Below are 17,959 nucleotides of genomic sequence, written 5' to 3' on the forward strand. Positions count from 1 at the left end.
AAAATATAAATCGTCATTCAAAACCTTAATTAAGCTAAAAGAAATGCTAAACATGCAAATCAAAACAAAATGCTTCGACTCTTGACATTCGTAAACTCAAATACAAATTTTCTAATATATAATGGGAAACAAAATCTAAAGAGAAAATACATTTATAAAAGGATTCAATAACAGCTCTTTTAAAAGCAATAATAATACATCAAAGCAAGAAAGAAAAGAAAAAAAAGTATTCGATTTGCATCAAAACCGCAATGATGAGTAAGCTAATTTCCCCCCTACTTCCTGTTCAAAACAGAAATGTTTCTCATGCTTCGTTATTATTTTTCACAATGATTTTACTTATCGAAATCATTAATTTAATACACTCAATACTTAGAAAACTATATAAATAACTAGTTGCATTTTTCTGAGAGAAAAAGAGAATAAATATTTGCACTTTTCTAAAAGAAAAACAAATAACTTTCTTCAATATTATTATCAAAAAAAAAAAGATTAGATATACAAAGTAATTTTTTTACACTGTATCTAAATAGTTTTCGACACTTCAATATATACTAGAACTAAATGAAAAATCAGTATACCTACTGTTCTCTTCGCATAAAAAATTTGTTCGTACACTTAAAACAGTAACTGGTTAGTACACAAAAACAAAACTACGAATTTTACGATCAGGATTATCACTTTTAATATCAGGACGATATGTTTTCACTTTTTATATTTCGACGATTTTCACTTTTCATATCTGGGCGATATAATATCGAGGTAATATTGGTGTATGTTAACCATGAGATTATTTCAAATATAATAAGGAATGGTACTTCTTTTACAAATCGAAACACTTGTATTCGGGATGAATATTGCTTTGTAAACATATTGAAAAGATAATACTGGTATATGCCAACTAATAAATTATTTCAAATATAACAAGGAAGGGTACCTCTTTCACAAATTGGAACACTTGTATTCTGGATGAATACTGCTTTGTAATTAAATCGAAATCGGAGCACAAATAGCACACAAAATAGCACATTCCTTAATCTTCGGTGAAGATTTTCAATCTTAAACGATCTCAAGGATTGAGATTATCTTGTTGCCAGAATTTTTATTTATTTCCATCATCAAATAACAGCACTTATTGGATTTTTAATCACCGAACCACAACGGTTCCACGACTTTCGTATCTCGGCAGCCAATTTATTTGTCTGTAACGTATTTCTCAACAACAATACAGTCAAATGTGGTAATAAACAAAAACAATTTATTAAAACATAACAAAAATTTAAAAAAACACAAATTTTCATTCATGACTCTATAGAAGAGAGGACCTTACTCACTTAAAAAATCACTGACTGACTGCCTAATACACATGCGCAGTTCGTTCCTGTTCAGTTGTGGTTAGGGAGAGTTATTACAGTTCTCTTACTGTTTGTCTACGATAGGTACTCTGTCCGCCACAAAGTCTGCGGCAGTCTGGTGCTATGGAAACAAGAAGAGAGCATTTTAGGGAGGGTGGCTTCGATGAAGTGGTCTCCTTTTCTTTCGCCTTCAATGATAGCTTGTATGGGGAGTATACCAGATTGGCTGACTCAGCCACCAGTAGGAGACTTATTTAATCTGATTCAAGAACTTTTTTAAGATTCGCATGAATATTTCTTTCTTACTTAAAATAATTCTCTCGATTCAATCAGTTGTTATTTTTTAAATACAAAGGAAAAAAGTGAACAAATTCTGACATTAAGGGTAGTACAGGTTTTTTTAATATTACTTTTTAATTTTACGATATTTATTATGAATGTTCATTGATTCTTAGAAGGATTAATTTCTAAACTTGCACATTTTTAAAGCAGTTAATTTCTTTTATTATTTGAATTTTCTGGAAAAAGTGAAGAGCTTAAACTTAATAACTCTGATTTTAAAAGGAGATAAAACTTTTGCTGAAAATAAAAATAGTTCACGTTATCTGTGCCGGAGAAATATTAAATATCTTTGTTTTGATTATTAATTTTTAAATATTTTATTTATTTATTTATTATTTTTTTTTTTTGAAACTGAAAGCAAGTGACCGCAACTAGGATGAAATCTAAAACTATCAACGATGATTTTTATCAGCACCCATCAAACCATCTGAAATTATCTGAAGTTTTTTTTGCTTAAATTACGTTTTCTAATTCATATTTTATTGTAACCTGTACAGTTTTTTTTTTCACTATTTATTAAAAACAGTTTTTATTAGCAAATTTATTTTTTTCTTAATAACCAATTTACTATGTATGATAAATTTATAGATGAGTTATTTATTAATAAAACATTGAGCTGCTTTAAACAATTTTATACAATTTCCATACATATTCCATACATACATATAAATTTTTTTCTAAAACAGAAGCTTTTGAAAAAGAGAAAAGATTAAAAAAAAGGAATCACACGCTCTAAACGATGTTTCAGGCGCGAATGCTCATTTCTCTTAACTCTAGGGCTAATACAATAGATCGAAGAAAGAAGTCTCCTTTTCTCCCACGGAAACCAGTCTTAAAGAGGGACCCCGCACCCCTACTTGAAATAATCATACCTCGTTACCATAGTCCCCGCCACCCCTCCAGACGAATGGCGGACAGAGTACCTATCGTAGACAAACTCCGGTCACATTTCAAAAGGCGGTCATATCATTTCTGGCTAACTCCCCGCCAATGTCCTTTTGAGTCTGCTGACTTAGAGTGACACTTTTCTTTGAAATCAAAATTATCTGACCTGGAAGTCACTTTTTTTCCAGTATATTTCGATTTACTGGTTTATTTTTTTTTTATTTATTACGTAGTTTCTCGTAATTAACAACAAAAAAAAAACTTTTCAATTTTATTTCCATTCATGGAGAATTCCAATAGTTATGTCTCCTATATGAAAGTACTGAACTTTATTTACTTTTGTCTCTCTATTTAAACTGCTTAACGAATTTCTTGTTTTCCAGTCTCTCCGGCTGCCCGCATGCTGACCGTTCGCAGATACATGCACAGCATCAAGATTTAAAGTAAGATTTATTTTGCATATTCATACTCTACCTCAATTCCCTTTTTTTTCTTATTTCAATGATAAATACACAACTTTTAAGTTTTTCTTGTGCGTAAATCACATTTAATTTACCATCAGTTTACAATTCCGAGTTATCTCGGGCAAACATGAGTCTTTGTTCACATCATCTGCATTACTTTCACTCGCGAACGCCATTTTTTTTCACTATTTTTTTCTATGTAAATCCATGTATACAATTGTACAAAACACGTCTGCAGTCACACACAGATAACAAAACTCCCGAACAAATAGTGGCAAACTTCCAATCACAGCAGAGTATTATTTTTTGTTTTTGCTTCCGGCCGAATAAGAAGGTGATAAAACAAAACGTATCGACGACTATGCCCGTGTAAAATATTTGGATAAAATACTCGGGATATTTTATCGGGGATCGGAAATAATACTCGGGATAAAAAATAGTTGCACCACCCGAGTTAACTGGGGATAATCAGTGAAGCGGTTAATTTATAGAAAGAGAAGTCATTTAGTTTATTAACTAAAATTAATTTGATTATTAAAACATTTTCTTTTTTGTAGGAAGGAGGATGTGTAAAAATTGGGAAGGGAAAAATTATTGGAATTAGTGGGTGGGAAAGTAGAAACTTATTCTGCATGGTAAAAAAAGTTTTCAAATTGTTTCTGTGCCTCAAAGTCACCACCTCGGCTGTGATAACTTCCAGGCACCTATAATATCGTCTTTAAATCCAACAAACATTATTCTAGCTCACATTAAACATTCTTGATATCGAATATAGACAAATTTTTCTAATTAATTCTCAACATTTTCAATTTTTTTTTTTAAAATTTGTTATGGAAAATTAAAGGAAGCTTTTTCATAACCAAATGGTTTTCCCATGACTAACAAAATATTCTAAAAACGTTATTTCTTCTATCACTGAGAGCCATTGAACTTCATAAGTTTAAAATATAGAGAAAACATGGAATAATGAAAGAAAAAGAAAATTATAAAAACAAATATAAATAAAATAATATAACAAATATAAATATGTAAATATGTAACAAAATAAATATAAATAATGAAAAATAAACTTTTTTGAAATAAAATCTGGAGAAAAAGATCTGTTCATCAGCTCACACGATTATATACACAAAAAGGAGTGCTTTCTAATATTGTATCAATATTACCGAAGCAAAATATATCAATACAATAGTGTGAGGAATATTACACATAACCCTACCGGCTGAACATTTCATTTGAGGGGACCTCTTTAAACTATGCCAAAGTTTGTGAATAATCAACCCGCCACAACGAATGGGCAGCTTATGAACCGACAGAAAGTCTCTTTACAAAATGGGGAGAAACTATTTTTGGAAACTCAGTTAACGAGATGTGTTTCATCAAGAATTTAAATCAGCTATTCTTGTTTGTATTTTTTCACTATATTTTAACGGAAGTTTTTATACATCGACTTACAGGATTTTTCCTACATTTGGGAAAACCAATCTGCATCGATGTGTTTATTTTCGTTTTTGTGCATCTCTTCGAGTTTTAACTGAACAGAAATGTGAGAATAATAGAGATGTCGCGTGATTTACGATTGAGAAGTTTTCAAACTCATCTTAAAATAACTCATCATCAAACCACTCCCCAAAATAAAGAGTAATCTAAAATCAATGAGTGATAAGAACCACATATGGACTGCCAATTAGGGATGATGACTGTATTTGATTTTCTTACAATTCATTTGTTATCCTTTCCATTAACAAATATCTTTTTAAGCAGTAATTGCATCTTTAAAAAAAAATTACGCGCGTGTGTTTTAAGTAGTGCTTTAGTATTTCGTTTTATGTTAAAATATTTATCGAGCTTGTAGAACATTTTTAAAATTTAACTTGCACTCTGTCTAAATTTCTTAAATTTGATTTCTGGTTACCCATTAAAAAATTGACGCAGTCAACACAAGCATAAAACAGAAGAATTTTTTCTTAAAATCATTAGGTATCGGACTTTTATGCCTTGCTGTCTCGGAAAGATATTCGTAGTAAGTTATCTGAACCTATTTATTAAATTCCGAAGCAAATTTCGGCCACTTCTATTCTACAAACTGTCATTCAAAGATATCTTCTTTAGACCATTGCCCATCTATCTCGAACTAATCTATTTTTTTCTCGTTCTTAATATCTTCTGCTGTTGGTTCACCTTTTACAAACAGATTCTCCAATAGAACGCCTCCTAATGAGGTGATCCAGGTTCGAATCCCAGCAAGCTGGTCGATGCGAATTCTACTCAGACCACAATACTGACGTCCGCAGTAGGATCATGGGAAATCAGGCTAACCATGAGCGAGTTGCTCTCCATGTAACGCAAATGCAGGTTACTTTCATCAATAAATCCGCCACAATGGCGAATTTCCTCCAATACTTGATCCAGATGTTCCATTTGGATTGGGTTTAAAATGACACGGATTCGGCCATTGATAGTCGTGAACTCAGAATTGGGTCGGCTGTTCAACGCTAATTATATATTAAAATAAAAATCCTTATGGCATATTATACTATTAAAGTTACTTTAAAGGAGAAAAGAAAATAATATATATTTTTTATTGGGAATGAGTTTGTATTTGTAATGATGTATTAAGATAGCTAAATTTCTTCTTAAATTACTTTTTTTAGACCAAACTTGTGCTACAATGAAAAACCAACTGGTCAGTGGTACAGATACCCAAATAATCAACATGATAAATCCATGTCTCCTATTCTCAGGTGAGAACACTTTTCTTTTAATAAGACATGCATCATTTATAAATTGAGTTGCAATATTTAATTAAATTTAATACAAACATTTATTTTAAAAGAATGTGAAACAACAATTGAACTTCATTTTATAGAACGACGATAAATGCAACTGTTAGCACACAATTGCCATCTTTGCAATAGAACTAATGACAATAAAACTGTAGGGCCATCTAGGAGCATGTCTCGGCATAAATTGTGCTCATTTTGTAATTGGAATGGAATATTTATGGAAACTGTTGACCTGAGTTTAAAAAGTTCAGCTCACACTCTGACTCAACTTTTGCAGGTGCCCTACTCCGGGATGTGATGGATCTGGTCATGTGACTGGGAATTATTCTTCGCACCGCAGCCTGTCCGGTTGTCCGAGAGCTAACAAGCCAAAGAAAATGGTGAACAGGGACGAGAAAAACGATTCAGAGCCTCTCAGGTAAATATTTGATTTTTTTTTTCAATAGTATGAAACACAAATATGTTCCCTAACAAAAAAGTCTATTTTATAAAAATGTACGCTTGAGCGTTTTAACTACATGCTTACATGTGCATTTACATTAAGTTGTCTATATGATGAAATAAGCAAAACCTGCTTTTATAAGTTGGACATCGTGTTTAAATTCCACATAAATGGGGGATATTAAATCAGCAAAACTAAATAGGAATTAATTTTTAAACCTTACTACTCGCATTGTAAATAGAATGCGTGTCTCAACACTTTACCACGGTTTTTGCCAACTCATATTCCAACTCCTTGCCGAAACGTACCGCTTAAAATGCATGATTTGCCAAGAAACGCTTGATCTATTTACAAAGAGTTATAACTAAACTCATATTTAAGGAGACCTATCAAGAGGTTGGAATAATTCATTCTAAATCAACAGAAGAAATCCAGAGACCGACTATTTATTTTAATTTGATAAAAGATGCGTTCTAAGGAAGCTTCAGAATTAAGAAACCGCTTCCCTGATTATCTCTCGGGTATTTTTGCAAATATTTATTATCCCGAGTAGACTCGGGCATAACAGAATTCGTCAGTTTTATCACGTTTCCATTCGGCAAAACAACAAATAATCTACTGTGATTGGAAGTTTTGTTATTTGTGGGAGACGTGTTTTGTACATTTGCATATACGATGGTTGATGAATTTGCATGGAAAAGAAGAGTAAAAAAAATGGCGTTCGCGAGTGAAAGTAATGCAGATGATGAAGATGTGAACAAAGACTCATAGTTAACTTTTTTCATTTGACCGAGATAATGTGGGATAGTAAACTGATGGTAACTTAAATATTTTTTACACCTAGAAAAATTAAAATATTAACTTAGAACTCTTGTATTATGTTTTGCTTTAGTTCCTCTTGTATTTATTAATGAAATTAAAAAAAAATGTTCATTTTTTGTTCAAAAAAAATTGGTAAGGGAAGCTGTTATCTATCAATTTACTTCATCAATGAAGCTTTTAAAAGAAATATTTAGTACTAAGAGGCTCCGCCCCCTGCTCGCTAACGCTCGCCAACCCCCGAGAATTGCTAAGCAATCCTATGTGGTTCACGCCGTGAACCATGGCTCGCTACGCTCGCTCGCCAATGAACACAATGTTCTAGCACAAAGACATAATATATTATCATCAAAGACATAGTATTTTATCATCAAAGACATAGTATTTTATCATCAAAGACATAGTATTGTACTTATGTAGAAGAATTCTACCAATGTTCTTATTGGCTTTTAAAAAAGTATATTAGCTATTTAGATTGTACATGGTGAAAAAATCAAAACATTAGCTAAATGAGAAACATATTAGCAAAATAAATTATCAAATATTGCTTCACTAATATTCTGCATTTTAAAGCGTGAAAATTCAATGCATAAATAAACGCGAAATATAAAAAAATTCAATGCATTCAATACAAACTCTTAAACGTTTTGTAGACGTTTAGGTAGCTCCCAGTAGAAAAATATCAATTCAACAGCGGCCTTTTAAAGCATTCTCACTTCAATTAATTAATTAATTCCTAATTGAGTTTAAATTAAATATTGTCATGTTTTTAGTGCATGAATCTGAATTGAACAACTTGATAATGCTCACTCTGGTTATTGTTATCTGGTTGCTCACTACGTGCTCTTGCGCGCTGAATCCAATCAATTAAAAATGAAAACTGTTGAGCGCGAGAAACAAAATATCATCGGTTTTATTGATACATACATACATACGTACGTATTAGCGTTTTATATAATATAGATAGATGTTTTTCGCTTTTTTCATTTCAAAAAGTATGCTACTTACTTTTAAATCAAAATTTACATGAAGATGCGTGAAATAGAAAGAAAAGAAATTTTTTTTTATTGTATAAAATATAAAACTATGCGTCAAACTCATTGCATTTCATGAGACGCAAAACTCATTCATGTGTCGGAAATCTGCAACTAAGATAAAATGTTTAACCATGGCTAACTAACCATTTAGTTGACCTTAAAATAGCTTCAAAGGTAAAGAAATCTTCTGATGAATTTATTTCAAATGGTCGTTCTTTTTAACAAATACGTTTTCTGCTAATCGTAGATGCCCAATACCTGGGTGTGATGGTTCTGGACACGTCACCGGTAAATTCCAGTCGCACAGAAGGTATTCATCTGCCTAAGCATGCATTATTTTGTTGTTTAGTGTAGATTTTAACTATTTACTCTGCACTTCAGCATGATAATTGAAACCAAAATATCGCTTCAAAGCACCAATCCCCTTCTTATCTTTTTACCATGAGCATGAGCATGCGCTAATATCCCACATTCTCGCTAAAATGCGTTTTAAAGCGATCGTTCTAATAAAAATTAATTTTTAGAATTATTATTAATCGACTTATTCAATGATCAAGAATTACAGTGTGTTACACAATTATAAGACCATCCCAAAAATCACATTTTTGTGGTACACTGCATGAAATCACTAATTTTGAAATAGTGAAGCAATTTGTTATATTTTATCAAATAAAAAGAAAAGTGAAAGGCAGCAAATGGTTTTTTTTTAAAAATCTGGGTGTTTACATAGTTATAAAACCACCTATTTCTTTTTCCAAAACTGTTTGAATTTTCAAAATATTTTTGAAAGTTTTATGTTAGCTATGTGTAAAGAAAACGATATAAAGTAAATAAGAATTTAATTAATTTTCATAAGAAAAACCCCAACGGAAAAAAATTATCTCATTTAGAAGTTCGATATTTTTTTAAGACTCTGGAAAGTGAAACGGGAAATATGTTAGTTTAAAAAAAAAAAAAAAAATTGCTGCAAATAATGTTTAAACCAAAAGAGGTTGAAAAGATGTGGTAGGGGGAAGCTTTGGAAAATAGATTCAAACTTGCAGCGAAACAGAACTTGTCTACTAAAGAACCCATGAAACAGTCTGGCCGCACTTCGAATGTTATTCTTCGAAAATTAAAATAGAAAGACTATTAAATCATCATAAGAAAGAAGCGGGCAGAGATCATGGACTATGTGGAAAAATTTTAATTTTTCCGATGAAAAGAAATTCAATTTGGATGTCTCAGATAATAACTATTGGCACCCATGTTCGTGGGTTCGACGGCCGAAGACTTCCCGTGTAGGTGACACGTTAAATCTGCCCACAAAGTCATCCAAGCTCCTTATTCAGAGAAATGGTGGATCAACATTCTTTTAGTGATGTAAAAAAGTTAACTTGTGGTCTTATTATTTTGTAACATATATTTTGGGAGGAAACTTTTTAAAATTATTAACGAAATATTTGTGAAATATTATTGCGAATATTATACGAAATATTCATAATTATGTGCATGCAATTTGTTTTTAATTCATTAACATAATTTTATATTGGGAAATTTATATTACTTATAATAAAAGTCTCAAAAACCACAACTAGTCTTATAAATGTGTTTCACACTGTATTACATTTGAGTGATTACTGTTTATAGGGTATAATAACTATTGTTAGACAAACCATTTACGAGAATTCTGTATTAATCCGTATTACGTTTATTAACCTTTTTAAATCTTTTAAATAAAAATAGCGTCAGTATTTTCTTTAATCCTTTAGAGAGAAATTTTTTTTAACTAGTTTTGTATTCAAATTTTTGGGGGGATTAATTTTTTTAAAAGTTTACCTTAGTGCCTAAAATTAGATTTTTAAGAACAATTTTTGGAGGGGTGGTGGAAAGGGGGATGCTATTTTCAAAATGTTAAGAAATGGATATAAACTTTAATTTCTACTTCATAAATAACAGAATTTATAAATTCTGTTATTTACAACTACTAATAAACTAAGAGAAATGAACGAACGCAATGAGATGTCGGTCTTTCATTTAAACCCTTCGCTAATCTTTACTTTCCAATGGCCCCTTCACTATTATTTTTCTGAAGTTATGAGCCGTATGAATCTGAAAATAGCTTCTAATTGACATTTAAAAATGAATAAAATGGGTGGGAATGATACTTCCCACGGCCTTATAAATGGTTAAACGAGAATGATTTAGGCTATGCAAATATTTTCAGTACCATAGCAATTTGAAGATTGAAACTATAGAATAAGTGTAGGAAAAAAAAATCAAATTTGTATTAAGAGTCGTTTTGTAAAATGAATCGTAATCGATACAATTAAGACGTTATCAGAGTTATAAGAATTAAGCTTTCCTCAAAAGCTATTTTGCATCAACATTAAACACATTGAAACCTTTTTTTTAAAAAAATAGCATGAAATCTTTACATTTAGTCTGGAATTAAAAACTCGAAGCATTTTTTTTTCTTTCAGAAACGAAATTTTAGTTCTTTTTGCCGCTTCAAACTAGATATTAGATGAACGTAGATTTTGTAAAAAGTAGTTTGCCCGTTTCATAGTTAAAAATGCAAGGTTAATGTGGCTTCTTATTCCTCCAGCTGTCCGACGCCAGGCTGTGATGGAAGTGGCCACGCGAACGGTACATTCCTCACCCACCGTAGTCTTTCAGGCTGCCCCAGGGCGGCCCAGGCGGTGCGTAAGGCTAAGGCTTCCAATGATGACGACACACCTGCTGTGGCCATCAAGCAACAGTCAGGTACGTACTGTCCTTCATGAGTCAGTACTAGATTTCTTATTACAATTCTCTTACCACAAGATAACATTCAAGTGCGCCAAAATGACGTCATGTCACATTGACGCACTCTCTCGAGATGTATCGCCTGGTACGAGAATTGACCTTTCAATCTTTTCTGATCATGACTTTTAAACGAAGCAATTACGCCTTTCAACTTATTACAGAGTCGAATTCTCGGCCGTACATGGCGCCACTGGAAAACAAGAACAATTGCACCCCTCTGCCTTAACAGGCATACGAGAGAGAACTTATTACAGAAAATATCTATTTAAGTTTTCTTTTAAATTTAGAAACGGCAAAAATAATGAATTGAGTTCTTACGAAGTTTTTTTTTTTTTTTTTTTTTTTTTTTGCGCCAAGTAAAATCTGTTCAAATAACCTTACTTCACGATGCTCGGCATAACGTCAATTGTATTTCGGTTAACTAGTTTGCTTTTCTCAATAACTAACTTTACTTACAATAATTACATAGCCTAAATCTTCTTCTCATTAAACAATAGAATGTGTTTTGTGATGGTTCCATTTTGCGTGCAACAATTCGGATTCCATCCGAACAAAATTTACTGTTTTTCTTCTCCCAGAAAATACAATGTTTTGATGTTTCACAATGATGATTTGAACTTTTTTAAGACTACAGTGGACTCCCAAAATCGTGGAAAATCACACCAAAAATTGATTTTCTAGTTTTGACCATTCATTAAACGATATAAAAAAGCACATTAATTATTAAAATCGTAAGAATTTGTGAAACATTCCACACTATTAGTGTTATTTTGCTTTTTTATTACAAAAACATGTTATTGTGAGCGTTTTGTGTAGTGTTTCTCAAAACAAAAATCTTGCATCGAACAGTAAATTGAAACAGTTTCATGAGCTGTAATTTTGGTAACTATTCCACAAAACTTTTTTGACACACTCTCTAGATCAATAAAAAGAAACTTGTAGAGAAAAAATGTCGAAATAAGGTGTCACAACGTATGTTATAGTCATTTCAATGTTCCAAAACGTTCACAGAGGGACAGTTTTCATTTTTTTTTTCTTCCGAAATTTGCTTTTTTTTCTTACTCTGTATGGAAATTAGTAGAAAAATGTGTCAATTTTTCCCCTACAATTTGAAGAGAAATGTAAATAGAGTTGAAATTAACAAATAATCTTTAAATTTAAGGAAAAATTTAGCGCAAGGAGCTTATTTAAACTTCAAAATAAATCGACAATTTTTTTGAAAGAATTTAAATTTTTCGTGTTATACCATGAATAACGAATCAAATTTTTTTTTTATGTTCTCTCTCCAAATATAAACAAGTTACAGCAATGTAACATTATTTAAGAAACACTTATTAAGAGTGCACTGTAGCAGAAATTCAAATAACTCACAAATTTTGTTGAAAATGCTTTATAAGTTTGCACAGTAGTATATATTTTTTGGTACACGGCCCACGCACTTTGGAAGAAAATACTTTTTTAGTCAGGGAATAATCAGGCAAGCTCATCAGTTTTACACTTGAATGATTTGAACTTTTATGTCAAATATAATCAGTAAAATAAGTAAACAATTTTATTTATATACATTCTACTTATATCAATTATAATTTTTTGTTAACGATCACTGTGATACAATTCGTCCTAATATTCCATAATTAATTCATCTTGCATTGCATAATTCATAAATCGTGTACCAAACTGTTGTTAGCCATAATATTTGTGATGAATTCGATATCGATTTTTAAGAATGATCGGTATTATCTTTGTCTCGCGCTTTTCGATATTTATCGTTGTCGATAATTGTATATTAGATATTGCGATAGTTTTTTTTTTTTGTAAGACATAGTAACCACGATCATAATCAGGTGTTATTTAAAAAATTCCGATATTTCTTCACGTTATATCTCTCACCTTATCCAAACACATTTCACGGAAATCTGACTCACCTAAATGCAAGAATTGATTATCGATTAAAAATGCTACTTCGAGGTTTTATTTTGGTGCGACACAATAAGTTCGATCTTTCAAGGCCGAATAATTAACTGAAAAGAAAAATCAATGATTTTACTAAATTTTATTTTAATTACGACCCAAGCACTAAAGTTATACAATAGTTAATAAAAATAAAGATTAAGCAATGCAGAAAATAGTTTTTAACATTTAAAAATTAATTTTTGGAAGAAAAAAAAACACTTCATTTTGATCATTAACTTTTGATTTAAAATAGCACAGTCCTCTAGCCAAGTTATTCGACGCACTATTGGTTTCTGCCATCATTTTTTTCCTTTTCGTTTCGCCCTCAATTCGTCCCCTGACTCAATTTTCTTCATTATGCTTCATATACGCTAGCTTCTTCAATCTTTGTGATATTTTGCGGTCACGAGTGCCTCTACTTCAGCTTTGAATGGTCACCGGTGATCGGCACTGAGTTCGTTCGTAGCGCCACGGGAGGTCACCTGCTTTTAAATTTTTTTTTTATATTATCGTCACTTTAATGCACAAATTAATGCAATAATACACACTGAGAAAATCATTTTGGCCAGACGGGCAAGCCATGTAAAATTAGCATGGCCTTCAACGTGTTAATATGGTACAAGATCGCCTTTTTTACCCACGATGAAAATGTTCCAATTAATTATTTATGCACTGCACACAAAATAAACAAATCTGCGAAACAAAAAAACACAAAGTCACAGAAACGCAACGAACGAGACTGAAACCGGTTTGCACTTGTTTACGTTCCTATATCAATGGGTAATGCAATACGTTAAAAATAATCACAAATGGGAAGTATATAAAAAATCTCCTGAAGAACAATCCATCTAAATATAAACATATTGCCTATAAACTCATGCAAAGCATGTCATTATTAAAAAGAAAACTACAGTGCGTGTTTTAATTTGGGCAGAGGCTATGAGCTATTTTTATAAATTATAATAAAAATGAATGAACGAGGAGGCGATAGAAACATAAAAATGAAGCAAAAGTTTTCGTAACAGTAAACCCTGCAGTGGTAAAAAATTTTCGCTTCACAAATTTCTGTTATGCTTTCGCGTCAATTGATTTTTGGCATAGATTCCTCTATGAAATGTAAATAAAAAGGGATTTTACAGCTTTCTCTAAAAGTGAAGGGGCTGCGAAATCAATTCAAGGTCATTCCCCCCATAAAAGGCGTTAACAAGTTTGAAATGTTCTGAAATATTTTTTGGAAATAAGGAATGTGAATCTCAAAGAAGAGTTGGTTCAACAGAAAAGTCACTACGCTATTTGGAAGTTATTTTACGAAAACATTTCCAAAATGTTCCTTGAAAAAAAATCGTCATCAAAACTGCTCGTTTCACAATCACCCAAATGATGTTTAATTATATAATTTCACGATTCAACAGCGCTTTAATGATTAAACATCTAAAGAATGAATGAAGAGCTTGTATACGCTGCCTATTGTAGCGTGTCCTGTTCTAACAAGCTTTCTGTGCTTGATTTTATGGTGAGGTGTAGGGAAGGCATGAATCAGTTGTTCCTTATCAGGTATTACATTAGTGACTATGTATGGGTGTATTTTGATCAATATGTTATTTATAGTCCTTTCCGAGAAGAAATTCACCATTTTAATTGAATTTGACAACTATTGTGCTAGATCAAGATTGTATGTCTACAAAAGCAGATTTTAACGAAACTTGAGACCCATTTTTTCAAAAATGAATTTCGTTTTCCTTAACAGAAGAGTAAGAAAAAGTAGTTCACAGCAGTCATTCTCCATAAAAGTATTGAAAAGCCGATTCCCGAGTTAACTCGGGTATGTATATATTGCAAATATTTATTATCCCGAGACAACTCGGGCATAGCAGAATGTTTTGTTTTATCACGTTTTTAATCGGCCGGAAGCAAAACAAAAAATAATCTGCTGGAAGTTTGCCATGTTTTGTTTGGGAGTTTTTCTGTTGGACTACGCACATGTTTTGTAGAATGGTTGCTGAATTTACATAGGTACAAAATAATGGCGCATCACTTTACTGGTGTTTGGAAACTGTCACTTTGTGTTTGTTTCTGAAACTATCATACAAAGACTCATATTTAACTTTTTTTCATTTGCCCAAGATAACTGGGGATAGTAAACTGATGGTACATTAAAGTACAAAAAAAAAAAAAGAAATTCAACTTAAAACTTGTGTTTTAGTTCCTTTCATCTATTAATGTTTGCATTCAAGGTAGGGTTAAGGGTTTAATTTTTCTTTTCTTGACAGTAACTGGTGTGGTGGGGGATCATTCCAGCAGCATCCAAGCCCTGGAAGACGAGATAATGGAACTCCAGGAGTACAATGCCCAGGTGGAATCGGAGATGCATCAGTTGCAAACAGATATCACCCAAATGGAGGAACCGATATCGAGAATTTTGGACCGAGTAAGTACTCATCTCAGACTCGCAGCATTTAACCCAATTTTGTCTTATCCGATAATCATGAAAAACAATTTATTGCTTGCTATTAATACACAGGGATCGATCAAGACAGGCCTCTAACAAAATATTTTGAAATTAAATTTCTGAAGCCTAACAATGAAAAGAATCTATTGAACTGCATGATTCAAGAGAAACATTCTAAAAAATTTTGAAGGCAGAAAATAGAAGATTATTTTTTTAAGATAAAGTTTACGCATCTAAATATTAAAGCAAATTCTAATACACTGGTTATCATAAATTAAGGAAAATTCATAAAAATCGCGATAACTCAAGAAATTACACATGGAATTTTATGAAACTTACCCACAATATACAACACATAGTAAGGTATTAAACAACATAAAAAGAAATTATCAGACATTAATAGTAGTATAGAAATTAGCACATGTATAAAATAAACAAATTGGAAGTATCGGTTTGCAATAGAAAAAGTACCTTTAATATGGAATATGATTGCCTCTAGAAGCAATACAGCACAAACAGCGATGTGTGATGCTTTCAATTATGCGGTCTATCAGTTCAATAGGAAGTGAGAGCCATTGCTCTTGTAAAGCAGTTGCAAGCGTGGCAAGGGTCTGAGGGGGCGGATTGATGGCAGATACACGCCTCCCTAGAGCATCCCAAACGTGCTCGATAGGATTCAAGTCCGGGGATCGAGCTGGCCACTCCATGCGAGTAATTGTTTCCTGTTGAAGATAATCATCAACAATGCGAGCTCTGTGTGGTCTTGCATTATCGTCCTGTAACAGGAAGCAATCACCAATTGCCCCGGCATATGGGCGCACATAAGCATCAAGGATGTTGTCTCGATAAACCTGAGCATTCACGGTTCCCCTTGGAAAGACATGGAGGTATGTGCGCCCTCCTAAGGATATGCCTCCCCAAACACAGACACTGCCTCTTCCGTATGCATCTCTTTCACGGATGTTTGATGGATGATAACGGGTCCCAGGTTCTCTCCATATCAAATAACGTCTACTGTCACTTTCTAGACTAAACCTGGACTCATCCGTAAAGAGAACAGGCCTCCATTGATCTGACGTCCAGTGGACATGTTGTCGGGCCCACTGCAAACGGTCTCTCCTATGGCGTGATGTGAGCGGCACGCAAATGGCTGGTCGTCTCGCATACAGACCACCTTCGTGGAGCCTTCTGCGCACAGTTGACGTTGACACCAACCTTCCGGTGGCTGCAGCAAGAGAGGATCTAAGATGTGTCGGAGTAGCGGTTCTATTCCTGCGTGCACTTAATGTCAAATATCGGTCATCGGCACTGGTCGTAACAGTTGGCCGTCCTTGACTGAACCTCCTAGATGCCGAATCTGTGGTTTGAAATTGCCTCCAAAGTCTATGAACCACAGATGGACTCACATTTAGCCATCTGGCCACTTCTGATTGACTCTGCCCTGCCTCTAGTCTCCCGATGGCTCTCCATCGTAGTTCTTCAGGCAAATGATGCCTAGAGGTCATTATTACGAATTGGCTATCTCAGATTTTCAATGTCGCAATCACAGTAAAATTTGTGTGCTTTCTCTCAAACTTGAACTTTTATGCTCCAGGCAGATGACGTAAGCCGAGTGCAGCGCCACTAATTTGCATATTGCAATTTTACTCAGCTACTCTTAGTGGACAACATATGCAAATTTTGCACGGTTTGGCTTACTTTTGAAAGAGTTATCGCTATTTTTGTGATTTTTCCTTAATTTATGATAACCAGTGTATATATAATTCTCTTACGTGACTCCCAAATTTTGACTGTATTTCTTTTCCACCGGTAGCAACGTTTGCTTTGTTTTGTTTACATTACTATTTCTCTTACACGGCGAATCGACCCATGATTGCCGTTAAAAATGTCACAGGCCAAATCTAGCTGAGATGGCTCAACCTATAGCTCTTTTAAAACGGAAACTGAAATAACCAGAGAGCATCAGCTGCGGCAATCTCATACTATTAAGCTAGGCAGAAGTGAGTAGTCTTTGTCGATAGATCTATATTTTAGTATTTTGTCGAAAGCGCTTTTTTTCACGAATTTATATATTACGAATTTATTTGACGATTTTTGATTTATATCACGAATTATACTATAGCACATTTCTAATAGGTTTAACGAATTGCATGTCATTTATTTGAATTCAAATTTATTTTAATGACTTAGTATTTACTAAAAATATGTAATTTTTTTTTTAAAAAAAAGTTTTTATATGAATTTGAATTCTTAGAATTTTGTACCTAAGTTATTAGAGAGCAAAGCGATCTTGGTTTGCGAAGCAAACCATATAAGATTGCGTAGCGATTTTCGGGGATTGGCGAGCGTTAGCGAGCAGGGGGCGCAGCCCACTACTGTATAAGATATTGTGTGAAAATAAAAACAGTTTGGTGACCACAAACAAGTTAAATCGGCGATTTTTGCTAAAAGTCACAGATTAGCTGAATTATTTTAAAGGCCTTCTATCTTAAACTTTACATATTTGTTAAGAATAGAAGCTTTTAGTTCTTGTTGACACTAATCATTTAATGAAGACTTTGCAAATATGCATTCTCGTTGCTTCCGCCGTTGGAGTAAAAATTGCACCCATTGAAATTCAGCTTTCGAATTTGATAAGTG

At 32.8% G+C, this 17,959-nt stretch overlaps 1 protein-coding gene across 10 annotated transcripts in view; it reads left to right on the forward strand.

Annotated features, from left to right (window-relative positions):
- LOC107443893 (uncharacterized) overlaps positions 1 to 17,959 on the forward strand; it is a 273,621-nt gene that overhangs the window by 250,437 nt on the left and 5,225 nt on the right. For 4 of the 10 annotated variants that reach the window (XM_071178028.2, XM_071178030.2, XM_021148539.4 and 1 more), the window contains 6 exons: positions 2,966 to 3,025; positions 5,701 to 5,790; positions 6,110 to 6,250; positions 8,378 to 8,440; positions 10,718 to 10,875; positions 15,141 to 15,298. In XM_071178028.2, the coding sequence (XP_071034129.2) occupies positions 2,966 to 3,025; positions 5,701 to 5,790; positions 6,110 to 6,250; positions 8,378 to 8,440; positions 10,718 to 10,875; positions 15,141 to 15,298 (670 nt within the window). The remainder of the gene's footprint in view (positions 1 to 2,965; positions 3,026 to 5,700; positions 5,791 to 6,109; positions 6,251 to 8,377; positions 8,441 to 10,717; positions 10,876 to 15,140; positions 15,299 to 17,959) is intronic. The other 6 variants (XR_011636254.2, XR_002376833.4, XM_071178029.2 and 3 more) reach the window with 3 other exon arrangements.

This window comes from Parasteatoda tepidariorum, chromosome 2 (genome assembly GCF_982258835.1).
Source record: "Parasteatoda tepidariorum strain Cologne lab strain chromosome 2, Ptep-v5.0, whole genome shotgun sequence".
Taxonomy (NCBI): Eukaryota; Metazoa; Arthropoda; class Arachnida; order Araneae; family Theridiidae; genus Parasteatoda; species Parasteatoda tepidariorum.